At 41.6% G+C, this 26,063-nt stretch overlaps 1 protein-coding gene across 1 annotated transcript; it reads right to left on the bottom strand.

The window, feature by feature from the left end:
* Nucleotides 1–7,950: 7,950 nt before the first annotated feature.
* On the bottom strand, nucleotides 7,951–25,453 carry cd151l (CD151 antigen, like). Its single transcript, XM_056766910.1, has 8 exons — nucleotides 25,176–25,453; nucleotides 24,020–24,100; nucleotides 23,497–23,688; nucleotides 14,470–14,544; nucleotides 14,249–14,353; nucleotides 14,000–14,161; nucleotides 8,854–8,940; nucleotides 7,951–8,603 (listed from the first exon to the last, which is right to left on the bottom strand). The coding sequence occupies exons 2-8, from the start codon at nucleotides 24,098–24,100 to the stop codon at nucleotides 8,544–8,546; spliced, it is 762 nt and encodes a 253-aa protein (XP_056622888.1). The 5' UTR covers nucleotides 25,176–25,453; the 3' UTR covers nucleotides 7,951–8,543.
* Between the last annotated feature and the right edge of the window lie 610 nt (nucleotides 25,454–26,063).

Here is a 26,063-nt window from a genome sequence, read left to right as displayed (position 1 = left end):
ATTCCATGAGGTAGCGGCGACGACACGGGCAGGGCCGCCGTCCTCTGCCGTCACCTCATTCCCCAGTCCTCTACGTCGACGAGTGCCTTTGTCCCCTGCCTTCCATTGCAGACGCCGTTTCCTTCGGCGCTGAAGAGGACGATGTACATGTACATGAAGTACATCTCAGCTTCGGACAAGGACTGGATCGAGCACCACGGACCTCCACGAAGAGTTCGTAAGGGTCTTCGAGAAGGCCGTAAGCGAGCTCGACATCACCTGGAGTTCACCTGAGAAGCCAGCTAAAAGTAAGCTTGACTCCTGGTACCTTCAGGCGGGCCGCCATCAGGCCACGTTGAAGAGGAGTGTGCCATTTTTCCCAGATGTCCATGAGCACTTGTTTAAATCGTGGTCTGCTCCTCAGTCGGCACGAGTTCACGCTGCTTTGCAGGCCATGTTCGCCCACATGGTCGGAGCGCAGGGCCCACGGTTACGTGCGCATACCATCTGTCGAGGAGACCCTCGCCGCTCATTTGTGCCCTTCCGCCACCTCGTTGGTCTTGGACCCAGGCTTGCCGTCGAAACCGTGCAGATTTACCGCCCATCTCGTCGGTAAGGCTTACGCATCCGCCGGGGAAGCCACTTCCGCTTTGCACTCAATGGCGGTGCTGCAGGTGTTCCAGGCTAAGATCCTTCAGTCGATGGATAGCGGCAGCCTGGAGGCGGACACCACGAAGGATCTGAGGGCTCTGATGGCTACGAAGTGGACCGCACAAGTTATCGGCAGATCTATGGGGTTTATGGTCGTCCTCAACCGTCATCTGTGGCTTACGTTGGCGGATCTGAAAGACGCAGATCGTAAGTCTCTTCTCAACGCCCCGATCACTCTCGCCGGTCTCTTTGGTGACGTCGTGGAGTCGGTAGTAGAGCGCATCAGGGAGGCGCAGAAGCGCGCAAAGGCAATGAGTCACGTTCTCCCTGGACACTCTTATCAACTGTCTCCGAGAGCCCATTCTTCATCCGCGCCTCACTCCATGCAGAGACCAGCCAAACAGCACGCTGCTCCCGCGCCGGCTTCTCGAGGTCGTGAGCCGAATGCCCGGCCTAAACAATGGTCGGGCCCAGCTAAGAAGAGGTACGGGCCGAAGAGAGGTCCGCGCCAAGACGGCGGAGCGTCATCGGCTTCCAAGCCGTCGTCCTGACCTAACTGTGAAGAAGAGGAGAGAGTTTGTGAGTGTGCCGGTGGCCCCCAAACGCCGCTGTTTGCATCAGTTTTCCCCCGCGGTTGTGGGCGAATATTGCAATGTTGTAAATGTTTGTGTGAATGCAATAAAAACACATACCTGTTCACAAAAGGAGCTCTTTCCCCCATTACCCAGCCAATGCTGGGTTCCTTGCCCTGCCACGGTGCAGCGCGAAGCTGCAGTTAATCCCGGCTATAACCAGCCTTCCCTCGTCCACGGACTCTCCAGTGGGCGAGAGACGGCTGAATTCTCACGCAGGAGCCATTTCTCTGCCAGTGCATTTAGCCTGGCTGGGCCACCGTGCTTCCCTAACAGTCCGCTGACGGTTACGCTCAAAAAGATTCGGCCATAATTTCTGTTCCTGGACGCATGGAAAGCCATTCCGGGCATCTCTCATTGGCTACTAAATGTGGTAAAACACGGGTAATCCCTGCAGTTCAGACGCAAACCTCCCCGCTTCAGCAGTGTGGTTCCATCGCTTACGTCAGCACAAAACGCACCTGTGTTGAGGCAGGAAATTTGCAGCCTGCTCGCGAAAGAAGCGATCGAGCGTGTCCCGCCGAACGAGCGAGAAAGCAGGTTTTACAGCCGGTATTTTGTAGCGCCCAAGAGAGCTGGTGGTCTGCATCCGATTCTGGACTTGAGACCCGTCAACCGAGCACTTCATAAGCGAGCGTTCAGAATGACATCTCTAAAACAGATCCTGGCACAAGTGCGTCCCGGTGTCTGGTTTGCATTCGTGGATCTGAAGGATGCATATTTTCATGTTCAGATAGTCAAGCGCCACCGCAGGTTCCTGCGATTCGCTTTCGAGGGTTCAGCGTACCAATTTGCTGTCCTCCCGTTCGGACTGGCATTAGTTCCGCGCACATTCTCGAAGTGAGTGGACTCGGCGCTTTCCCCTCTCAGAGCAAGCTGTATGCACATTCTGAATTATCTGGATGATTGGCTGATTTTTAGCCCATTCACGGAAGGCGCTATCCGGTCATACGCAGATGCTGCTTCGTCACTTGACATCCCTGGGGCTGCGCGTGAACATGCAGAAGAGCAAGCTCACTCCGAGTCAGTATATAACGTATCTGGGGGTATGTTTCGACTCAGTGGAGATGTGCGCTCGCCTCTCTCCAGAGCGGACAGAGTCCATCTCTTCAGCTCTACATTTGCTCAGGCCGGGTCGGTCTGTTCACCTGAGGGAGTTCCAGAAGCTTTTGGGTCTCATGGCGTCGGCGGTCTGCCACCTGGGTCTTCTGCACATGCGACCGCTTCAGTTTTGGCTGAAGGCTCGGGTTCCATGGAAAGCATGGTCCTCGGGTCGAGTGCGAGTCCCGGTTAAACTCAGCTGCCTCAGTGCCCTGAGCCCGTGTATGTTCAGTCGGGGAGTTCCCCTGGGCTGGTGACGAGATGCATAGTCGTTACTACAGGTGCGTCATCCTCTGGATGGGGCGCGGTGTGCGAAGGCATGCCGGTATCAGGCCTTTGGACATAGTCACTGAGAAATTGGCATATAAATTGTTTGGAGCTGAAGGCGGTGTCTCTAGCTCTTCATACTTTCCAGTCGAGGCTGGAGAAGAAACATGTCCTGATTCGCACCGACAACATGTCCGTGGTTTCGTACATAAATCGCAAGGGAGGGGTCCACTCCGGAACTCTTTTCAAACAGGCTGCAGTCTCCTACTGTGGGCAGATAAGCATCTACTCTCTGTCAGGGCAGCGCATATCCTCGGCCGTATGAACTGCGGAGCGGACATGCTTCCGAGAGAGGTTCTTCCGCACCGGGAATCGGGGCTTTATTCCGACTCAGTGTGGTTAATTTGGGAACGCTTTGGGAAGGCAGAAGTGGATCTATTCACGACAAGCGAGAACGCGCACTGCCCGCTGTATTTCTAGCTGATCCACTCCTTTTCGCTCCGTTTTGGCCGAATCAACCGTGGTTTCCGGACCTAAGCGAGTTGTTAACGGCACCGCCGTGGCGGATTCCCCTCAGGAAAGACCTGTTGTCCCAAGCGAACAGCACGATATGGTACCCCACCCCAGTGGAGCCTTCATGCCTTGCCGCTTTCGGGGTTTTAAATCTACTTCCTCAGCGTGTACTTGACACCAGGGGCGATTCTAGGTTTTCAATATTAGGGGGGCTCAGCCTCCAATGAGGATAGAGAGAAAGCCACATTCTAATCACCACATATTGTATACGTTACTAAAATAAATAATTAAGAAAGAATATGCAGAAAAGCATAAATACAAGTTATTGTTATTCAAATGAATATCACATTAATCGGTCAATCTGCAACATTTATATTTCAAAGTGACAACAACAGTCACAAATCCATAAAATAAAATGTCACAATCAACTGCTAAATCATTACTTAGTAAAAATAACTTAATATGTTTCCCTGCCATTCATTCTGTTTAGCACTAGCGCTGTCACTCTCTCTGCATGACTGCGTGTTCATCTATTACCTCCACAATATGTTTTCAATTAATGATAAAAATACTGAAGCGTCTGAAAACGACATAGAGCTTCTGTACACTTTTATTTCCTCAGAACAATGAATAACACTGCCGCACCGGGCTGATCTACAGTAACTCTGCCCGTCCTCTTTCCGGAGCTGTCAAAACTACCGTCGACTCTCCATAGCACATCACCATTAATGACACTTTCTGTGCGCTGCAATATCATCTTGATCGTCGAGGTATGCCGTCATTGGTGTTTTATGCTTTCATTTTGCTTGAGGTAACGTTAACAAATAGTTAACGAGGGGTGAACGCACATAAAACTTTTAAACAGTGAATGGGAAAGGGTCCTGTATCGCTTCCACATCATATTAAGATGCATTTATAACAAAGAATGGCAAAAATGCAGATGTCATGTTAATGAACACACCTTGTAAAGTTACTCAGCTAATGACCTTAACTCCAATGTGCTGACGTGTGTGAACTGAAGAATGCGCTACATAACGCAGCCTAACGCCGTTTTCATAATAAGAGTTTAAAGGGGACTATAAAGCGATCTTGAATTCTTGTGCAGATTACATTACACACAATATTTTAGGGGGACTGAGCTACAACTTTAAATTTAAAAAGGGCCTAGCAACGCCAATGCTTGACACTATGGAGGGTCGTGCTTCCATAAGAGAGCTCACTCTAAAAACCATTCTCCTTCTTGCCCTTGCTTCAGCTAAGCGCATAGGGGATTTACAAGCGCTCTCAGTCGTCGCTGATTTCATTCATTTTGGAGCCGGCGACTGCAACGTCACTCTCCTGTCCGAAATCGGGTTATGTGCCAAAGTCTATGTTTACCCCATTTAGAGCACAGGTCATTTCTTTGTCCGCTTTGTTTTCCGAGTCGTCAGACTTGCAGGATGCTAAAGCTCAGAGAGCGGTCTGCCCGATAAGGGTTTTGCGGGCTTACATTGATCGCACGGACGGCTTTTGGCAGTCTGAACTGCTCTTCGTCTGTTTTTGTGGGGAAACTTAAGGTCGGGCTGTATCAAAACAGAGGCTCTCTCCCTGGGTGGTGGACGCTATTACCTTGGCGTATGAGAGTCAGGGACAGAACTGCCCCTTCGGTATCAGAGCTCATTCGGCTAGGGCTATCGCCTCTTCGAGGGCCTGGTCTAAGGGCACATCTATTCAGGAAAATATGCTGTGCGGCTGGCTGGTCTTCGCAGAACACTTTCGCCAGGTTCTACAGATTAGACGTGTCATCTTTGTCGACTCAAGTCCTCTCGTTGAGTGCTGATCACTCTTTATCTTCTTCCTTATAATCACTTATGTTACACAGTTGTTGCATCGTTGCTGTTTGAGCTGTGCTTGGTGTACTTTTATGATCACTGTTATATCCGCCCGGGATTCCGTGCTGGTTCTTACTGTTGTGGTGTCTGCCCTGTTTCAGCGCAGCCCGCTGCATTTGTTGGGTTTGGATATGCAAATTTGGCAGGAGCCCGATGATTTTGCTTGCTCTCATGGCGGGATTGTACTACCGTTCCATATGCGGTTCTCCGCAATGTGGAAGTGACCGCTCTCGAAAGGGAACGTCTCTGGTTAAACTCTCTGGTCTTTCGTAACCTCGGTTCCCTGAGAAGCGGAGACGAGACATTGCGGAGATCGCCATGTTCGCCGCTCATCACGGTGGAGGCGTTCTCTCGTAGATTCTGAGGATTGTCGTCACATGCAGTGTATTTATACTGTCTGGATTCGTCAGTATTTACATACTGTTGCATTCTTGCAACAATTGGCCGTTTTTTTACTGCCATTATCCAATAAGACTTCAGGAAAAGTGAAAAAGGGGAGGAGTTTCATATGCGGTTCCCCACAATGTTTTGTTCCCGCTTCTCAGTGAACCAAGTTTTTGAAAGTAGCCGGAGACGTTTTACCCTTTACAGATGTTCTATAGGACTGGGTTCTAGAGACTGGCTAGGGCATTTAATATGCTTCTCCTTAAGCCACTCTTTGGTTGTCTTGGCGATATGTTTTGGGTCTTTGTCATGTGAAAGGCACATCCACAAGTCATCTTCAGTAATCTAGTTAAGGGGAGAAGGTTCTCATTCAAGACTTTGCGGTACACTGGCCCGTCCCTCAGCCCCTCAATGCGGTGAAGTCATCCTGTGCCCACAGCAGAGATAAAAAGCCCTGAAGCAGAATGTTTCAACACTGTTCTTCCCTGTAGGGATGGTGTTCTTGGGGTCATAGTCAGCTTTTCTCTCCCTCCAAAAACGGAGAGTCAATTTTCTTTCTGTTTGACCACAGCACTTTCTCCAAAGCTTTTTCTGAATGATTTTAATGTTCATTGTCAAACTTCAGATAAGCCAGACCGGCCTTCTTGGGCAGGAGGACCTTGCGGGTGCTTCAGGATTTCAATCTATTGTATCATAGCGTGTTAGCAATGGTTTGCTTGCTTACTGTGGTTCCAACTGTCTTGAAATCATGAACAAGCTTCTTCAATCTAGTTCTAGGCTGATCTTTAAACTTTCTGATGATCTTCTTTAGTCCATTTGGGAAAATCTTACAGGGAGCTCCAGAATAAGGGCATTTGATAGTTATTTTGTATTTCTTCTATTTCCAAATAATTACCTATTTAAAATTAACCTACCATAAAGATTATAGACCCTTATTTTTTTTGTAAGCAGGCAAACTTACAAAATAAGCAGGGGATCAAATTCTTATTTCCCTCAATGTATATACAGTTGAAGTCAAAAGAATCTCTAATATGCTGAATATTTGGGAAAAATAAGAGGAATTTTGAAACATTCTGTTTATTTCAACTGCTAACAAGCATTGTTCAATGAAGCCACACCTCAAAACTCTTCACACTGTCTGAATTACCAGCATGACTGTTGGCCAAACAATTCATCTCACTTCCAAAACTCATTCAGACCAACAAAACACTTCATCTATGTCTGAAAATAAGCTCATTCCAACGTAACACTGACAACAATTCTCATTCAGAAAACATACATTTCCATCATAACATACTGACCTTAAAAACAAGTACAGAAATGTTGAACTTTGTTAGTATTTGTTGAACTATTTGTCTTTCAAATAGAAAAACTAATTTTCACTTGAATGAATGTACTACAGCATTTTTTAATCAGTCTCGTTACATATGCTCTTACAGTAAGTTTTCTTTCTTTTTTATACAGTAGTTGCAGTACAAAGGTGAAAAATATAGGAAACAAGTTCCAGTGCTGCAATGATGATTAAAAAAATACAGAAAACAAATAAATTCAACACATCAACAAAAGTTTACAGAACGTTCTAGTCTTCCCTCTCTCTTGCATTTGGCCACAAGTTCTCATCACATCCGATGTCATCACTGGCCATGCGTCGTGGAAAATACCGTCTGTAAACTCAGGAGAAATGTCTCCACCTGGCGGATGTAGAGAGATTGTTATATTCTCCCTGTAACAACTGATGCACTTTAAGAACGGTATTCTGACCTCTGTTGTCTTTTCTCATTGTTCCGAGGTCCGTAACCAGTCCAGATGGCTACCTGACATGTCACCACTACACAAACAAAATTGAAACTGCAATAAACAATTCGATTTTTTTCAGCCTAGCTTGTAGAGATGTAGCAGTAGGGCCAGAGGTAGTGCAACTGGTTCACCTGCTGGGCCTGGGTTCTCCAGAGTTTTGGGTTCCTCACACTGGCTGCGCTCGTTTTGCTCGCCGGGGAGCTGCTGACCTCAGCTTTAGAATTTTGTACTTATTAATTCACTCAAAATGTTTAAAATAAAATTAACACTACCCCATAAAGGAATTTATAGTCAGCATAATATATTACCTGTGTTTCTCATTATCCAATACATTTGTTTCCAAGTATGGGCAATCCCCTGGGATCGAACACTGAGCTACAGGAAACCTTGGTACGCTCAGAAAATTTTAATATTAATGGAAATATACTTGGAAGATATTTTACTTTGGTTGCCAATAATTGTGGCCAAGTTGTATTAGAGAAAAACGTTTTTTTCACAATTAGATAACCCCACACTTCAAATTGTTTTACCCAAATGAAATGTTGGAATTTTGTAGATCAGAACCTCCTTTGCTCATATTTACCAAGGGTGCCAATAAAGTGGAGGGCACTGTAAATAAATATATATATAAACAAACAGTATATACACACTTCTCTGCAAGCTTTATGTAAATGTAAAGAATATTATGTGGAAAAGCTCAATATTATCTGGTTAGTGCATGCAATGTTTATAGGTTTATGTTCATAGAGGTAGAATATCTCTCACATAACTTTTAATTGATTACACACCATTACATGTTAAAACAAGAATGGCCACGCCTGCCTGTTAACAGATCACAACATTTTTTTTAATTTTAATGCTCCGATTCTTTTATACAGCTGAATAAAGTGCAACAGAATGCCAGAACCTGAAAGCTGTTTTCATCTTAAACATCTTAACATCTTAAACATTTAAGGTGGTACAGGTTTTGTATTTTAAATTCATGGTCAAGTTTAATTAAAAACGTAAATGTTGTTCAACATTAAATATTTAAAATAACAGCTGTGATCTCCATAAAAAAGCACACATAGATGAAAACGACAGATATTTGTTGTTTCATGTATAAAAAACAAACCAAACGTGCTTATGATACTAAAATCTCTTGAATATTTAAGAACTATGAGGAAAAAAGATCTGAATATTCATTTCAGCCTAGTAGTACTTGAAATGTACGGCAAACACATATTACTGAATTATGCCATTTGTAGTAGTCTTAATCTTGAAGTATAAACGTGTTCATTCTGATCTGCAGAATGGAAGGTCCATGAAATGCTTGATTGTTTCTGTTAAACAGCATCTAGGAGTCTCATTAGTACGGCTCTGCTTTCAGACTTCTGTATAGACAGCAGGTGAAAAACATGCCCACAATCTGAAACACAGACAGGCAGAGCAGATGTTAGAAAGCAGATCTGATACAAACAGAATTCATGATATAAGCATATTAAACTGTTAAAGAACAATGAATGTGGGCTGATATTTTAAATACTTGAATATACTGCATCATATTTACACTGTTCAGCAGAAGTGCTGGTAATATCAAACATACACAAATTATGTTCAGGTAGAAGTACGTCTCTGTAAAATACAAGAAAGAGTTGGTGAAAGGTATCTTGGCTGACCTGCACACAGGCTATGCCCACTCCCACAGCGCCGATGATCTGTAAGTGGTTCAGAATGAAATTCTCCAGCTTTGTGATGCAGCCGCCCTGAAAAACAAAACAAGTCAAGTCACTTGTCTGATACTCCCTGTTAATCGGTTGACATTCAGTAACATTATACATTAATTGGCCAGGACTTGCTGTGAGAATGGCAACTACAAAAATCCATTGAACTGCATCGCCTGGTTGAGTTATTAAAAACGTTCCCAGTAGAATGAATCTTAAACACCTTTGACAATGGAGTCACTAGCCACGTTTTCGTCCAAAGTTGCAAACAAAAAAAAACTTTAAAAACATTTGTGGGTACAGTCAAAAAGGAAAAAATCATAACTTCCTGAAAATGATGCCACATATCACAAAGAGAAAGGAAGTTTCTGCAATAGGAGAAGCTACTATTGTCTTTGTTAAAAAGAAAATAATATAAATGACTCGTGCCTCAGCAGATGATATGCAATAAACGCTGTTATGGGAACATATCAACAAGGATAGTTTGGGCAGATTATAATTTTTACAACAGACTTTAGTTCAAGGAACTTCAGAATGCCATTTCAGATGCTGTGCAACGAGATTGATCCACTGGTTGGATCTGTAATCAAATAACTGTTTGCGGTACATCGTGGAATTTATTCAGTGTTCAGAGCATAGGTTAAGCACATGTCATCTTATCGGATAAAAATGTATCCAACTAAATTTAGTGCGCATATATTTAATGCACATTTTTGGAATTTAAGCACATCATGTTGTTTTTATACAATCTTTCACAATGTGCATTAACACAGTGTTATATAATGTAGAAAAAATTCAATGACTTTGCCTGCTTGTATGGGTGTGGCTACCCGTGGAAGGAGGAGTGAAACAGGACAGTGGTATGTGCATGTGCTGTTTAAGGTTAAAATTGTTCAGACAAGTCCATAAATGAGTTAACTTTCGGTCTGGCACAAGATAGGCTAGTGGTTGGGTTAAGTTTGTTCAAGGACACGACGAGGTATAAGAGACAGAAGAACCTCGGATACTGCAGACCATCAGTATACCCCGACGCTAGAAGCCCAGCTGAAGATAAGAACCCCAAGACAAGAGTACACTTCCTAAAACAACAGGTGGATGGAAATATGGCTGTAGTGAGGTCTTTATTGAGTGGCTCAGCATATAAAACTGTATATATGGGTGAGGCGAGAAATGCTTTGTTCTCTAAAGGTTCTGTTGTGCCACTTGTATTTGGTGGGGACAGTGTAAAACCCAGCGGACAGGAGAACGGGTGAATGGTGGACCACTGGATCCCTAAATAGTCATTTTAGCCAGATGTAGCCAGGTTTTTTCTTCCCCAAACCTAGAGCACTTCCCCTTGTCCGGGGAGAGGGCTCGGATCTCGGTGTTTGCCCAAGCCAAGAGTGATCCCCCTAAGGTAGAAGGGGAAGTAAAGATAAAGGCTCCTGTTGGAGCAACACTGCCGTGGCAGTGTGAAATACAGATACCGGGCTCCTATGGGAGCGACACTGCTGCAGCAGAGTAGAAATAAAGATAAAAGGCATGGGAGCGACAACGCTGTGGCAGTGTGAAATACAGGTAAAGGTTCATGCACAGACACCGCTGCGACAGTGTGAAATACAGGTAAAGGCTCCTGCTGGAGCGACACCACAGCAGAAGTGAGGAACTACGGATAAAGGCTCCTACGGGAGCGGCAGTATGAAATACAGATGAATGTGACCTATTTGTCAGGCATGGTCCTTCGCATTTAACCCAACCCATGATTAGTGAACACACGCACTGCAAATCACAAACACGCATGCACCCGGAGTGGAAGGCAGCTGTCACTGCAGCACCCAGGGAGCAAGAGGGGTGAAGTGCCTTGCTCAGGGGCATCTCGGTTGTTGCTTGGTTCTGCTCACTGCCGGTGACAAACGCAGAGAAAACAGTACCCTTGCTGACAAACGACATCTAATGCTCCAGCACGCAAGTAGCAGCAGAGGCTAGAGAGTTTGTACTCACCTTACTCCGGCTTTGCTTATGAGGGGTATGTTTCCCAAAAGCATCGTTAGACAACTATGGCCAAATGTTCCGTCATCCAAAACCGTCGTTCCAAAGCAGCATAGCAAAGTTGCATGGTTGGAACTACAGGTCTAGAGCTGTGGTTAGAATCATAGACCCATGATATTATGACGTGTAGGAGGGCTGGGTGAAATATCTATCGCGATTCACACCAATCATACATGTCTAAATTGATTCTAAAAATGACTCTTGTTTTATGCACAGCTTTCCCGTGAACTACGGCTTTTTGATCAGTAGGAAGTACTGCTCGATCTAAAACCACTACGAGGTTGGGTCGTTTATAATGTGCATTTTTAAAAAACAACACATGTCGCCAACACCTGTAAAATTGCATTTTTCCATCTTAAGAATATATCTAAACTACGTCATATGCTGTCACTGTCAGATGCAGAGAAATTAATTCATGCATTCATGACATCAAGACTAGATTACTGTAATGCACTTTTAGGTGGTTGCCCTGCAGGCCTATTACAAAAACTCCCACTGGTTCAAAACGCGGCAGCTCGAGTTCTTACACGTACAAAAAAGTATGAGCATATAACCCCGGTTCTGTCAACCTTGCACTGGTTACCTATAAAGCATCGCATTAACTTTAAGATCATGCTTATTACCTATAAAGCCCTACATGGTCTAGCGCCGCAGTATTTAAATGAACTTCTATTGTATTACAATCCTCCACGTGCATTATCCTCTCAGGCGTCCTGTCAGTTGGTAATACCTAGAATTTCAAAATCAAGTGCAGGTGGTAGATCCTTTTCTTATCTAGCGCCTAAACTTTGGAATATTCTTCCCTGCACTGTCCGGGAACAAACACACTCTGTCAGTTTAAATCTAGACTAAAAACACATCTTTTCAATCTTGAATACACTACACTTCCATAATATTAATCCTCAGAGGATTTAGGCTGCATTATTTAGATCAACCGGAACCAGGAACACATCCAACAACAACTGATGTACTTGTTGCATCAAAGAGTGCAGAACAGTACTCTACTCTCAGCCAGTCTTGTCTCTTTGTTCCAAGGTTACCCCAGGATGCAGTTCATGCCCAGACCTGATGGCAGAGCTGAGAATGGGAAGCGGTGACCGGACAATAGCTGAGATGATAAAGCTGGATAAAGGAAGCGGCGACTTGACAAGATTTCACTACAAAATTTCAAATGCTTTTAGATTGTTAATGATAATCTTAAATCCTTAATATTTATATTTTTATTAAGCCTTGTTGTGCAAGCACTGTTGAACTTGTGCAGAGGCAGCAGCTTTTGCCAGAGGGGAACTGGAATCCCCTGGTTGGGCCTGGGTTCTCCTGAGGGTTTTTTTCTCGATTGGAGTTTTGGGTTCCTTGCCACCGTATGCATATTGTTTTGCACTATTTGCCTGGCCGGGGGGGCTGCTTTAGAATTAAGAAGTTAGACATAATTAATATTGCATATAGGAATTAATAGTCCGTTTAATATTTGACCTGTGGTTCTCTCTCCTTTATCTTAAATGTGTGCTTTCACTGCGCGTGTGTGTTTGCGTCTTTGTCGATGTGTGTAAGTATGTATGCATATTGTGTGTGTGGAACATTTGTATGTCTGTCTTTTGTGTTTTTTTAGCTTTTTCTTTTTTTTACAGGTATATGACTTTAGTTGTTATACTTGTAGTCAATATGTCTCATGTACAGCTGCTTTCTGACAATGAAAATTGTAAAAAGCACTATATAAATAAAGTCAAGTTGAGTTGTCAGTACAATTGAAGAGGAAATTGTAAGAGGCGTTACATTTGCGTCACATGCTTGCAGTATTCTACCAATCACTACACACGGTTTAACTGGCCAATCAGAGCACACCTCGCTTTTCAGAGCCATGAGCTTTGTAGAAAATCTGTGTTACAGAGAGGTGGAGCATAGAGGAGATACAAACATGCACGTATGTGCAAAATACAGCATTTTTTAACCTTAAATCATGTATAAACATTGCATTACATCTAAAACAAAACAATAATATTTGTTTTGGCCGTGTCATATGACTCCTTAAAAGAACTGCGAGATAAAAAGTTGCAATTACTTGATCTCACGGTTCTGACTTTTTCCTCACAATTCCGAGTTTGTAACTCACAACTTTGTTATACAATTATTATTACATCAGAATTGCTTAAAATAAACTCCCTAGAAATATATTTTTCATTTAGTAGTCTCCTTCACATGTATAACTATGTTTCCCAGAAGAAAAAATAAGTACAATTTAACCTCCAATTAAAAAAAGTTGAGCATCAGCATTTTTTCCTTTTCTTTTTTGTAAGATTGTCATTTTTTTGCTTTAAGATACATCGTGGAAAACTGATGTTCCTTTATATATTAACAACAGAGGACTTTTTTTCCTCTGCATGTTATTTTAAAGTATTAAGATTAAGTTAAAGAACTTGTGTAATCTAATGAAACACGTTACAAATTACTTTTAAACTCTTCATTGACACAGACCTTTTTGAGCCAACACATGAAAACGCACTGTTGCTCTTAAATGGTTGTAACTCATGATTTCTTTGAAATACCCTACGGTTGGTCTTGTTTAAAAGAGCATAAGCAGTTTATTACGTTTACTATGTTTACTGTTATAGACGTTTTTTGTTTATAAAAAATACATAAAAAAATTATGGATCAGCCCCAAAATTTCATAAGTGAGTCCCAAGAGACACCAAGTGTTGTATCAAGTTTGGTTTTGATTTTGATACACCAAATTTTGCTCTACTACCAAAATCCACAAGGGGGCCCACAGGCTTCCATTGGCTTTACACTAAATCTAAAATTTGATCAGATGCTTTATTTACTTTTAAGCACAAGAACATGTAAGCAAAACAAGAAACTTGTATGAAAGGGATAACCCTAATATTGAGCATTTACTTTCAAGAGGTCAGTTCTATGTAGGCCTGCACGATAAATGCCGATTACCACTAAATCATGCTTAAATCGATCTGCCTGGTGCGATTATTTAACACCTGTGATTTTGCAAAGGTTGTGATTATGTTTCATGTGCAGTTCTCCGTGACGTAGGGCTCGGAGATCGGTAGGAAAACTTACTCACCTCTACTTTATATATGTTTGAAGGATGGTTTCGATGACCGCAGAGTTCAGAGGGGCTCTTACAGCAGCTGTCAGGGACACTATCCCTCATCTCAGAATTTTCAGAGCGAATCCAAACACTTTCCACCCAATCGGATGAGCTGTTGCTACCACAGCACTTAAACTGACAGAGGGAGAAAGACACTCATTATCACTTATAACTGCTGGACACCATAACACATATATTTCCGCAAGGACAGCAAAGTCTGACCTCCTGCTGTAGTTTATCCACAGCCTTCGTCACATGATCCTGCTCGGGCTGACGGTATTTCTGAACCATGGTCTCTTTCAGATTCTGCTTCAGTTCCTTATTTAGCTACAACATTTACAACACATTTTTGCAGAAAGGGTAACAAAAGTCTTGTTATAAAGAAAACAAACAAACTCTCTTTCAAAACAGATTCCTACAGACAACCAAGGAGGGTCACTCACCTGCTGGTAATAAATGTAGGCCAAAACTCCAGCCAAGATCTCCAGCAGGAAAACACACAGCAGCAGAACAAAATACTGTCAGGAAGGAGAAAAGGAGTTGTTTTTTCAAGGTGATCCGATAAAAGCATAGCTTCGTTTACGTGTAGCTGTAAACTCCTTCCACGTCATACTTTTCTGTTCTATTTATGGTCACTTCTGTCATGAATACATTTGCCATTGACAATGTTCATACAGTGCAGAGCATTCTATTCATTTCATTTCATTTCAGATGTCTATCTTAAAGTTCTGTCATGAACTCAAGTTCCTAATGTACAGCTTTTGAAAATGATTAAACTGTAATAATTTGATCTCTGAAGGACAAGAGTAAAAATATGCTCCTTTGGTTATACTGTTGTGCTCTTTGTTGAGAAGGTTTTATTTAGAGATGCACTGAAATAAAAATGGTGGTGCTTTTATTTAATTGTATTAATTACACACAGTAAATTCACAAAAATATTATATATTTTAAAACAATACAAAATATAATATTTTTCCTTGGTCATTGCAACACAATCAAAAATAACCTTTTAACCATTCATCTACACATTGTAGTTTTAGAATTATTCTGGAATTCTTATGTTTATAACAGTAGTCAAGGCAAACTCAGCAGCTCTTGCTAATTCAGGTGCAGAATCATTTGAATGAAAACAACAGGCAGAACACTGATGGGCAGAGAGTCTGTAAAATGAGCTTCAGTGATATCAGCCACAAATTTCGAATATTCAAATAGTGTATTTAATTATAGAATTTCGAATAGTGTGGGCGATCTTAAAAAAATTTGCTGTGTTTTCACGTGTAAGGCGTTCATCCAACCAAAGGGTGGCGCTGCCAATAACGACGCGCCTAAAACCTTAAGGCTGTCAATCAAGAGACAATAGAGGAAAACATTTTCTCACGACAATTGCTAACGTTTCGAAGGTGTTAAAAATGAGTTCTGTGTGGGGGTCCTATAATAAAATTAATGCGAGTAAAGTGCAAACTCTGCAATGCAAAATTGTGTCATCATAGATCTACAACCACGATGCACACTCATTTGAGGGCGAAGCACCCAGCAGATCCATCCACAGGTCAGCAATCAGTTGCAAGTTTTATGGTCAGACCAACCAATTTGGATGCCAGACGGGCGGAGCAAATAACAGCTCTAATAACTAAAGTGATCGCTAAGGATATGCTTCCGATCAGCTTTGTCGAAGGAGAGGGCTTTAAAAATCTTATGGAGTTCGTACAGCCCGAGTTTACTGTTCCGTCCTGGAAAACGATCACTGCCAGACTGGAGAGACTTTTTCAGGATAACGCAGGGGAGCTGCGCAGTCAGTAAGCGAGTGTTGAAAAAAAATGGCACTGACCACAGATTCATGGAAAGCGATTACAACAGAATCTTACATTACGGCAACATGTCATTATATACGTAACTGGGAAATGTGCAGTGCTGTTCTGCAGACCAAAGCTATGCCAGAGCGGCATACTGCTGAAAATTTAGCAAATGTGCTTTCAACTGCTACGGACCACTGGGGAATAAGCGGGAAAATCACTGCATGCGTTCACGATAACGCGAGCAACATGGTGCTTGCCAACACTGAACTGTTGGAGTGGGACTCTCAGCCTTGTTTTGCACACACACTCCAGCTCGCTACATCCGACGGATTCAAGCTTCAACACATTAAACATGTCGTCACATCTGCCAGTTGTCTTGTTTCTCATTTCCACCACAGCACTACTGCAACACAAGCACTGAAACAAAAGCAGCAACTACAGAACGTCCCGAACTAGGTGGAATTCTATTCATGACATGTTCGAGCGCTTACTGGAACAAAGATGGGCAATATCTGCTGTCTTATCAGACAGAACTTTCACTAAACTATCTGATGCACGAACCCTCGAACTGCTGACGATAGCTGGGGAGTTATGGAGGAACTCTTACCAGTGCTGCACTCACTTAAATGTGCGACCAGTGCATTGTGTGGAGAATCCGCTGTATCAATATCCATGGTTTACCCAGTGACAGCAACCCTTTTGTCAAAACACCTCAAAGAAATCACAGAAGAGTCTCCCAAAGTCTCTCAGTTCAAGCAAGCAGTGTCTACTTCACTGGAGCGGCGACTTGCACCTTGCAGATGTCAACAGTGCTTGCAAGGTTGCATACATCGCATCCTTCCTGGACCCTAGACACAAACACATGAGGTTCGCAACTGATGAAGTTAAACGTGCTGTGCAGGCCAAGGTGTTTGATCTAATCGCGAACAGCCAAGAGAGCGAGGAAGATATAGCCCTAAAAGAAAAATCTGATGAACCACAACCGTTGGCCAAAAAGCCACGAAATGATTCACTGTCTGCATCTGCAATCGCAGTACTATTTGGTGACGACTATAACGTTGAAATCTCTGACACAACTGAACTAAATCTGTACTGCCAGGATATGTGCCCACCCATCCACACCGACCCCATGAGCTGGTGGAAAATCAACGACCACAAATACCCCAACTGGCAAAACTGGCTACAGCTTACTTATGTGTGCCCGCGACTTCCGTGCCATCAGAGAGGGTGTTCTCTGCGGCTTGGCTAATTGTGAACAGATTGCGTTCCCGTCTTCATCCTTAACACGTGGACATGCTAATTTTTTTGAATAAAAATATGAATTAAGTTATTGTTAGGTGGAATGCACGTAAAAAAAGTTTTGCTGTAGTTAGTAACACTGTAATACCTACAGAATGTTTAACAGTGTGCGTGTTAAATGATGTTTAGAAAATGTAATTGCCGTCATTCATGCTGTTCGAAATATGTTTTAAGGGGTTTATGTCTAGCCTAAAATCTTTATTTATAATCTATATTTTTGAGAGTTTTTATTGATATTAATGTTCCTGCTATTCATGCTATTTTACATAGAAATGGAAGCCTTTTGAGCTGTTAATTTATCGTTCCGGACTGTTAATAAATGCCGTCATTCGTTAACTATTTTTTGACGTGTTGCAAGTCTGGTCTTCAATCTTTAGGGATTTAAAATATATCCCGGGATCAATCACACTGGTATTAGTTGGTATAAATGTGCATGCTAATATTTTACAAGATAATGTAGCATTATGAGCAGTTGATGCTGATCGACGTATAATACTTGCTGTCATTCGATTGTTAATTATATATTAATGTTTCAGCGCGTTATCTTAATGTATTGCTTGATGTAAGATTTCCTATTCCATAATACATAAAGCAGTGTGTCGTGATACAGTTTAAATCGAAAATGGTCTCTCTCTCTCTCTCTCTCTCTCTCTCTCTCTCTCTGTTTATGCGTATGAAATTCTGTACATGCGTGCATGTGGGGGAGGGGTGCGAATTTCGAAGAATTTTCGAATAGTTCTCATCGACCTTCGAATATTATTTTTGCTTAAGATGCCCATCCCTAGCACCTGCTGGATGGCGGTCCATGTGAGCTACATCATCACTTACTGACAGTTCGTTCCGCTGATCATTCACATATGAAGAGTTGGTTGCGTTTAAAGTTCGGCTTTAAAACACGCATGAGTCAAGTCGAGAGCATCACACAGAGCTCATTTTCTGTTTGATGGTTTTGAGCTCTTTGTTATGGCGAGCTTACATGATCTTCCTTTGATAAAAGCTAGAGAGAGAGTGGGCGTGAGCACTGAAGGGAGAGGCGCTGGATATTTCAGCCCATTTTTTCTTTTCGGATATTTCAGTGTATCACTAGTTTTATTTCATTTCTGACACACAACGGGTAGCGTTATGATTCAGAATCAAAATAGATTTAGAGGAAACACATTCCACCGTAGAGCTCGCAAATCCCATTATTCTTCATATGGACAGAGACACATTTTCTGCGGTAACTTATAAAATAAATTGTTCTTATGTCAACAAAAGCGTATCACATTCATTATAGTTAGTAAGGATGCACCGAATATTCGGCCACCGAAAATTTTCGGCCGAAAAGTGCATTTTCGGTTTTCGGCCGAAACACTTTTATCACCGAAACAATACGGCCGAAATGTTGTGATGACGCAAACAGAAACCGCGACCTGCACGTGCTTATCTGAAGCAACATGTCTGCGGTGTGGACGTATTTCAGTATATCTGAGAAAGAGCCACGGACAGCGATTTGCAAAAAATGTAATGCCGAAATTTCAAGAGGGGGTGCATCTGCAAAGACTTTCTCCACGTCGGGTTTAATTTATCACCTGAAATCCAAACATCCCGATCGCTACGCTGAATATGAGAGGAACGCGGCACAGAAAAGGAAAACACCTCCGAGCACGCCCACTCCGTCTGTATCGGAAGTTTTTGAAAAGGCAAGGAAGTTTCCTAGTGATGGTGTCAAGGCAAATTGCATTACACAAAAGATTATGGAATTAATTGCCTTAGATGATCAGCCATTCTCTGTCGTAGAAGATGTGGGATTTCGTAGGCTGATCGAGCACATTGAGCCCCGTTATGTCATGCAGAGCAGACGACATTTCTCAGAGGTGTGTTTACCTGAGCTGTTTAATGTTGTTGCAACTCACGTACATGAGCATATAGCTGCAGCAGATATTTCAGCAATCAGTTTCACGACAGACATATGGAGCTCAGACGTCAGCATTACCAGTATGCTCAGTCTAACCGCACAATGGATCGACGCTGATTTCCAGCTGCAAAAGATTCTGCTCCATTCACAAGAGTTTCGAGGGTCACATACAGCAGCAGCCATTTCTGATGCATTCGCCAATATGTTCGACACCTGGCATATCGACCAATCTAAAGTGCATGTCATTGTCAGTGACAATGCGAGAAATATGACAAAAGCGATAGAAGACAGCCAGCTGAAGGGAATACGTTGCATGGCCCACACACTACATCTGGCTGTAAATGAGGGGGTGTTGTCTCAACGCAGCGTAAAAGACGTACTGGCTATAGGCAGAAGAATTGTTGGCCACTTTATACATTCTCAGCTGGCCTATTCCCGCTTGCAGTCTATGCCAGATCAGTTTGCAACACCAAGAAAACGGTTCCAGCAAGACGTGAGTACGCGGTTGAACAGCACTTTTTATATGTTGCAAAGCCTCTTTGCGCAAAAGCGAGTCTTGGCTGCATATAGCGCAGATCACAAGCTTCCCGCGACATTCACTTCACACCGGTGGGTCTTAATAGAGAACATTCTCTCTCTTCTTGCCCCCTTTGAGCAGCTAACTAAAGAGATCAGCTCCTCTGATGCACATGTTTCGGACGTTATTCCTTTAATTGAAGCACTAAAAGCGTCTCCTAAGCAAAGAGGTTGAGACGGACCACGGAGTAAAAACAATGAAAAGAACACTCTTAGAGTCTGTCAACACACGTTTCACTGAGATCTATTCGGATCCACTGCACTTCATCGCCACTGTACTAGATCCGCGTTATAAAGAACATTATTTGGATGCGGAAATAAAGCAGCGCGCACGAGAAATGATCCAGGCCGCGATGGATGCGGAGAACACGCGTGGAGACGGAGCAGCGCAAAGCGCAGGAGAAGAAAAAAAAAAGACTCGTCTTTCTGCACCAGATGAGGGACATGCACCCTCATTATCTGATATGTTAGGTGAAATCCTGCAAGAAAGTGCCTCAAATCATAGGTAGTCTATTCTGTTATTAGACTACTATATATGTGAATATAAGATTGTAGCCATATTTCTGCTAGATATTTTTATTTGATAAAAATGATTATTTATGTACTGTCCCTATTTAAATACACTCTCTTAAATCTTTCTCAAATGTCAGGCAGATGACAAGCTCAACCGCTCAACAGCTATATGGTTATCTATCTGAAGTCCCCATCCCCAGAAGTGATAACCCTCTTGCCTACTGGAGAAATAATCACGGCCGCTTTCCTGACTTGGCAAAGATGGCACGCAAGTACTTGTCTGCTCCATGCACAAGCACTGACAGCGAGAGGGTGTTCAGTGCAGCAGCTTATATTCTCGATGAGAAGAGAAACAGACTTCACTGTGATAAAGCAGAGAAACTACTCTTCATCAAGAAAAACCTGCCACTTTACCTTAAAAAGTAGAATGGGCTTGTATAGTGTTTAAATACGTGTTATCCGCTTTTCACATCTGCAATTCTTGGTTCATTTGTTGTTGTTGAAGTTCTGCAGTGAACATATGGGCTATGGCAGTATTTGTTTTGAACATTTTTGTATCTTTAAGCCATTGCACTTGTTCTGAATGCACTTTTTTGTTGTAGTCCTACATAGAAAAATGTAAAATGCACTTGACCTTAATGCACTTTGTTTTTATGAGAGAACATTTCATTTTACAACCTTTCAGCAGGCAAGTAGGCCTGCATTATTTTTTAATGTACACATGAGTGGGGTCAAGTTTAACATTTTATTTTGAATTTTATTTTATTTTGTGCATTGTTACAATGTCCTAAATAAATATTCTCATGATTTGTTATTGATTTATTCTTTAAAACTTTAATATTAATTTATGTGTTTTTGCAATGCCTTGATTATAGTAAAGTTAGTACACAGTCATAGCCATAAATGCAATGGTACCACTAATTGGCATAATTTATTTCGGTGTTTCGGTTTTCGGCCTTTGTTTCCTCTTTTTCGGTTTTGGCCAAGAATTTTCCTTTCGGTGCATCCCTAATAGTTAGTGTGATTGTTTACATTTACATATACATGTTTGTGATGGGAAATTCCCTATAAAGCAGTGTTTCCCAATCCTGGAAACCCGTAACATTGCACATCCTTAATGTCACTCCAAGGCTATGTTCACATTTGGCTGTTTCACATTATAATACAATGTAGTAAACCGGGTTATCAAAACATTCTTGACCGTTTTTTTAAGCACAATGCCCGGTTGCATAAAGCACCTTAATTTTTCCCTTTAGTGTGACACTTAAGGGGTGATTTCCCTTCACCAAAGACAATAGGAGAATAACTTAAGTTAAACTAATGGTATATTTAGGGGCACACTTAAATGAAAATTACAATTAAGATGCTTTATGCAAAGGGGCCCAAGTCTTTTTCTGCAGCTCAGAGCATCTTTTGAAGTTGAAACTTTTCTGGAAAAAATACAACTTTTTCACAGCTGACCAATGACAAGTGAGTAGCGAGACCTGTCGTTTCCATAGCAACAAGTACATCCTGAAGGTGTTTGGTGGAGCAGGTTCAAGCTCGAAAAAAATACAAAAGTGGTCAAAACGCCAGTCGAAGCACATTTTTGTATAAATTCAAGTTTAATTTTCACTTTCAATAACTTTTGATTATATGGTTATTGAAAGACACTCTCTGTTCCCTTGTCAACTTTTCCATGTCGAAAAGGCGCCAAATGTGAATGTACCCTAACCTGTCAAACTCTTCTAAAGTCCTTGATAGAGCTATCGCAGTAACTGCTGTATTGTACTAACACGCTACTGACACGCACCGCAGGGACAGGAACGCAACCGCAGAAACCGCGGCAACCACCTTTTTTTTGGGTATGGCATCAGGGTATGCTGTTCTTTTTTACACCTTTGCATTCTGCAATGAATGTTTATTAAATTAATGATGAATGTTGTGTGTTACGTGTATCATTGTCCCACCAACTGTTAGTATCGGGTGTTTTAAAGATGGACGCAATGGCAGGCGCTCTGGTCCCAAAACCTAATGTAACGTCGCCAGTTTGGGAATACCTTGGGTTTGAACCGAATGTAAAGGGAGAGCTAGCTAATTTAGATGAGCCGATATGCAAAATTTGCAGAAGAAAGGTGCCTGTAACACGCAGCAATACGTCAAATTTGAGGTCTCATCTCGCTAACTGCCATCCAGCCATCGAAACGAAGCTGCCTTTACAAGTGTCAAGTCGCAGAGCAACCTCAGAAAAGACCGCCGAGGCCGGTACCAGCCCACAGTTAGGAGTAGCTGAAACCTTTGCAAAATCTGTCAAATACTGTCGTGAAAGTAAGTTCTCAGTGCCGCCGGAAAAATTGTTACGCCTATGCGTTCGTCCCTGAAACCACATAAGGTTAATATGTTAGTTTTTCTAGCACGAAACAAGGACATGATAACCCAGGATTAAATCACATACCTTGACGCTCAAGTGAGTGAAGCCATATTTATTTAGTTTTTATTATTTATTTGCTGTATTTTCATTTACACTGTTTTCATGTGATACTCGAGTTCTTTCGTTTTTCAGATTGAATGCTGCTTCTTATTGGCATGTTCGCCATTTATCATTGGACTAAAAACATTTTATAACTTGTCTCTCGTTCATTTAAAAAGTTAATGCTCAACTGAAGTAAGAGCCTATTTATTTAGATTTTATTTGCTGTATTTTGATTTAAACTGTTTTTATGTGATAGGCTAATTTAGTGTTTTCATTTTTTCAGATTCAAGGCATGGTTCATGGTGTTCTGTTCTTCATATAACAATAAACAAAAAAAAATTATATCCAGTCTCTATGTCATTTAAAAACAAAAAATATACTACATGGTGAACAATAAATCTTTAAATGCACTAAAATAATGATAAATCACTCAGGTAATTTGCAACAAAAACAAAAGTGGATGGGTGCGGTAAAACCACCATCCGCTATTGTGCCACCCATATTTATAGCAATGGAAATTTCCTAACCGCGACAGGACTAATCCCGGATACTTTTTCAAACCGGTGTGAAACAGAGATTTGGAAAAGGGTTGAGGGTTCTTCTGGACCAGGACTAGGAAACACAGCTATAAGGCCAAATAGTGTGAACACCTTCTTCTAATGCAGACCATATTGACTTCTATAGGATGGCAGTTTTTTTGTTCTTGTGCATTTTATCACATACTGTATGACAACCCCTAACGGACTACACATCTACAGTTACACTAACACATTTGACTATGGACAAACTTAGATAGGTTAACTTCTTTCAGTCTCTGGCCGCTCAGTAAAGTAATCCACTGTACCATCCACATATCGATGTATGCCAAAGAGATGTATTAAGAGCTGGAAATCTAATCCTTAGAGGTCCAGAGGAAACATGACCATGGGTTACTTACCACTCTCAGAAGGCGTCTTTGTTCTTTGAAGGTGGCACAGCAGCCCAAAACCCCTGTTACCATGACGATCCCTCCTGCCACAATCAGTATGTACGCAGAGACAGCGTAGATCTTTGAGGACAGCAGACTGATGTAGTCACTCTTCTCAACTAAAGTCCAGATACCAACAGCCATCACCGCACCCCCCGCCAACTGAAAACACACATTTCAAGACACCACAGATTTATATGGTGGACATTTAACCCGCATGACATCGAAGTGCCCATGACGCATACGTAATAATATGCATACTGTAATATTTGTGAGTTTTGTGTAGATGTCAATAGTAGCTAAAAACTGGTGCATAATATTGTGTGACATATGATAGAATCACCTTCAAATAAGCCTCTGTGAGGAAGATTTCTAACAGAAATAACAGTAAAGTACACACCGCTCTGTAAATGTTCTTGTTTTTTTACATGTATGTTTTTTATGGCTATGGGTCTTTCCAGCTCACACATACTGTAAGAAAGAATTTACACACCCAGAACAGAAAATTGAAAGTGAAGAGCAGGTATTTCAGGCAGATGGTCCCACATGTTTCCTTCTCCTTATTTGCCATCATCTGGAGAAACAAAGACATGAAATTTAATTAAACAATATTCTTTTTATGATCCAACATTAAGGGCCTAAATTCACATTAGATTTCATAAAAATTATGAATTTGAACATGAAGTGTACAGACAAAAGCTTCATTTAAGCCTCCTGGCTGATTTGTAGATTAAATAAAAATGCTTTATGTTTTTTTTGTCATCTACGCGTTAATTAAACACAAACACACTGCTTTTCACATCAGCTCTTTAAAGACCAATTGTAAACCAATGTAAACATTGACCAAACCCTATGGTAGGACAATGGTATCTTTTTCGTAGCGATTCATTTGAAATCACCTTTTGGTCCTATATGCTCTTATTTTTATGTAAAGTTTGCTTTTACTGAATATGTAGAATGAGATCATGTCTGATGAGTCTGATCTTGGATGCCACATAGACACAGACTTGTTTCAACACGCCAGTGTCCTGACTCTTAACTTTCAAACAATGTCTAACACAGTCCCGTGTAAAAATACTCTTATGACAATAAAGTTGTTTAAGAAACAATGGTTAACTCACATAAGGGAAGCAATTAAGTGGCGCATAGGTAGATGTGAATCTCCGTAATTTTAACAGTTATTTAAATGATGTCTTGCTTATAACTCCGACATTATCTATGTGCCACGATCTTCACTTACCAAGTCATGTTAATGGGTCGCTATTTTTGTTTTCTTGATGTATTTTTGTCATACAGTCGCGCGTGGTAACGCCTATGTTAGTTAGCCCCTCCGGCTACACATAAGTTACACCGTGTTATACAGACACAGTCAACCATTTTAACTCTAACGTCACTTTTCTTTAGTATTCCTGTCTACCTTAGACATTAGATTAAATTTGAGCTCTCGAAAACATCTTAATAGACCGCTTTGATCGACAAAATCAAACATTGCTGCTTTAAAATGTGATCAAAGACAAACGTAAATCTCAGCTGTAGCTGCACGAGACCACAAAGTACAAAACACTGGACGGTAATACTGCATATCGATATATTTACTGTAAAGCAGTCTAGTGCAAACATTACAGAGTTAAATTCGCTGGAGCTCTTACCTTCGCCGTCCCTTGTCAAACAAAGACTGAAAATGCCCTTAACAATTCAACTGACGAAACTTTAAAAGTCCAGAAAATGTTACTATCTGTCCTGCTTCAAAAAATCATCTCCCGGGCTTAATTCATACGCTGAAATCACTTCTGATACATGAAGAGAAATTCAAGGCCTGAGGCAGCACAGAAAGTTTAAACGTGCTCAAGCCGACTATTAAGTAGTGAACAAGCGAACTGAAGAAGTGCAGAATGTTGCGAACGCTTCTTGTGTCTTCCTGCAGGGGGCGCTGTAGCCTCTTGATCTGTAAATAATTGGTATTATATACAACTGTAAAAACAGTCTAATTATAACAGCAACATAGCATTTTCCATTAAAACCTTAATATACTGTGGAAATTTGCCTCGCAAACTGCATTCTGGGTAATTGTTGTTTTCAGGACAGAAATCCCAGCTGTTTATTGGACTTCCGGTTTGCGTTTGGCTAATACATGTTAATATTAATTTGTAATATTATTTTACTGTATAATAAACATTGTATAAATAAACAATTTATTGTTTTTTTGTATGTTCATTTTATTAAATAAACAATTTGTTAAGTGGTTCCTGTTGTTCGGTCGAATTTACAGTTTTTCTCAGTCGCTTTGGTGCATTTCTCACATAACATTAACATTTGCACAAAATTCAGTTCAACCTCCACAACATTTAGTCATTTGTGCACACCATAGTAGCAGTTTCTCATTCCTTCCAACAAATTTCAAATGCTTTTGGACATGCATCAATTGCTTTCATACAACTCTCTGCTGTTTTATAACATTATCAATTGCTTATGTCATGTCAGTCAAAATTAACTTAACTTGTGAATGCTGAAAAGTCATTCCATATAAAACTAAAAGT

The sequence above is a fragment of the Triplophysa dalaica genome, chromosome 14 (assembly GCF_015846415.1).
Source record: "Triplophysa dalaica isolate WHDGS20190420 chromosome 14, ASM1584641v1, whole genome shotgun sequence".
Taxonomy (NCBI): Eukaryota; Metazoa; Chordata; class Actinopteri; order Cypriniformes; family Nemacheilidae; genus Triplophysa; species Triplophysa dalaica.
The sequence above is the reverse complement of the archived record's forward strand: the minus strand, read 5'-3'. Positions and strand labels throughout refer to the sequence as shown.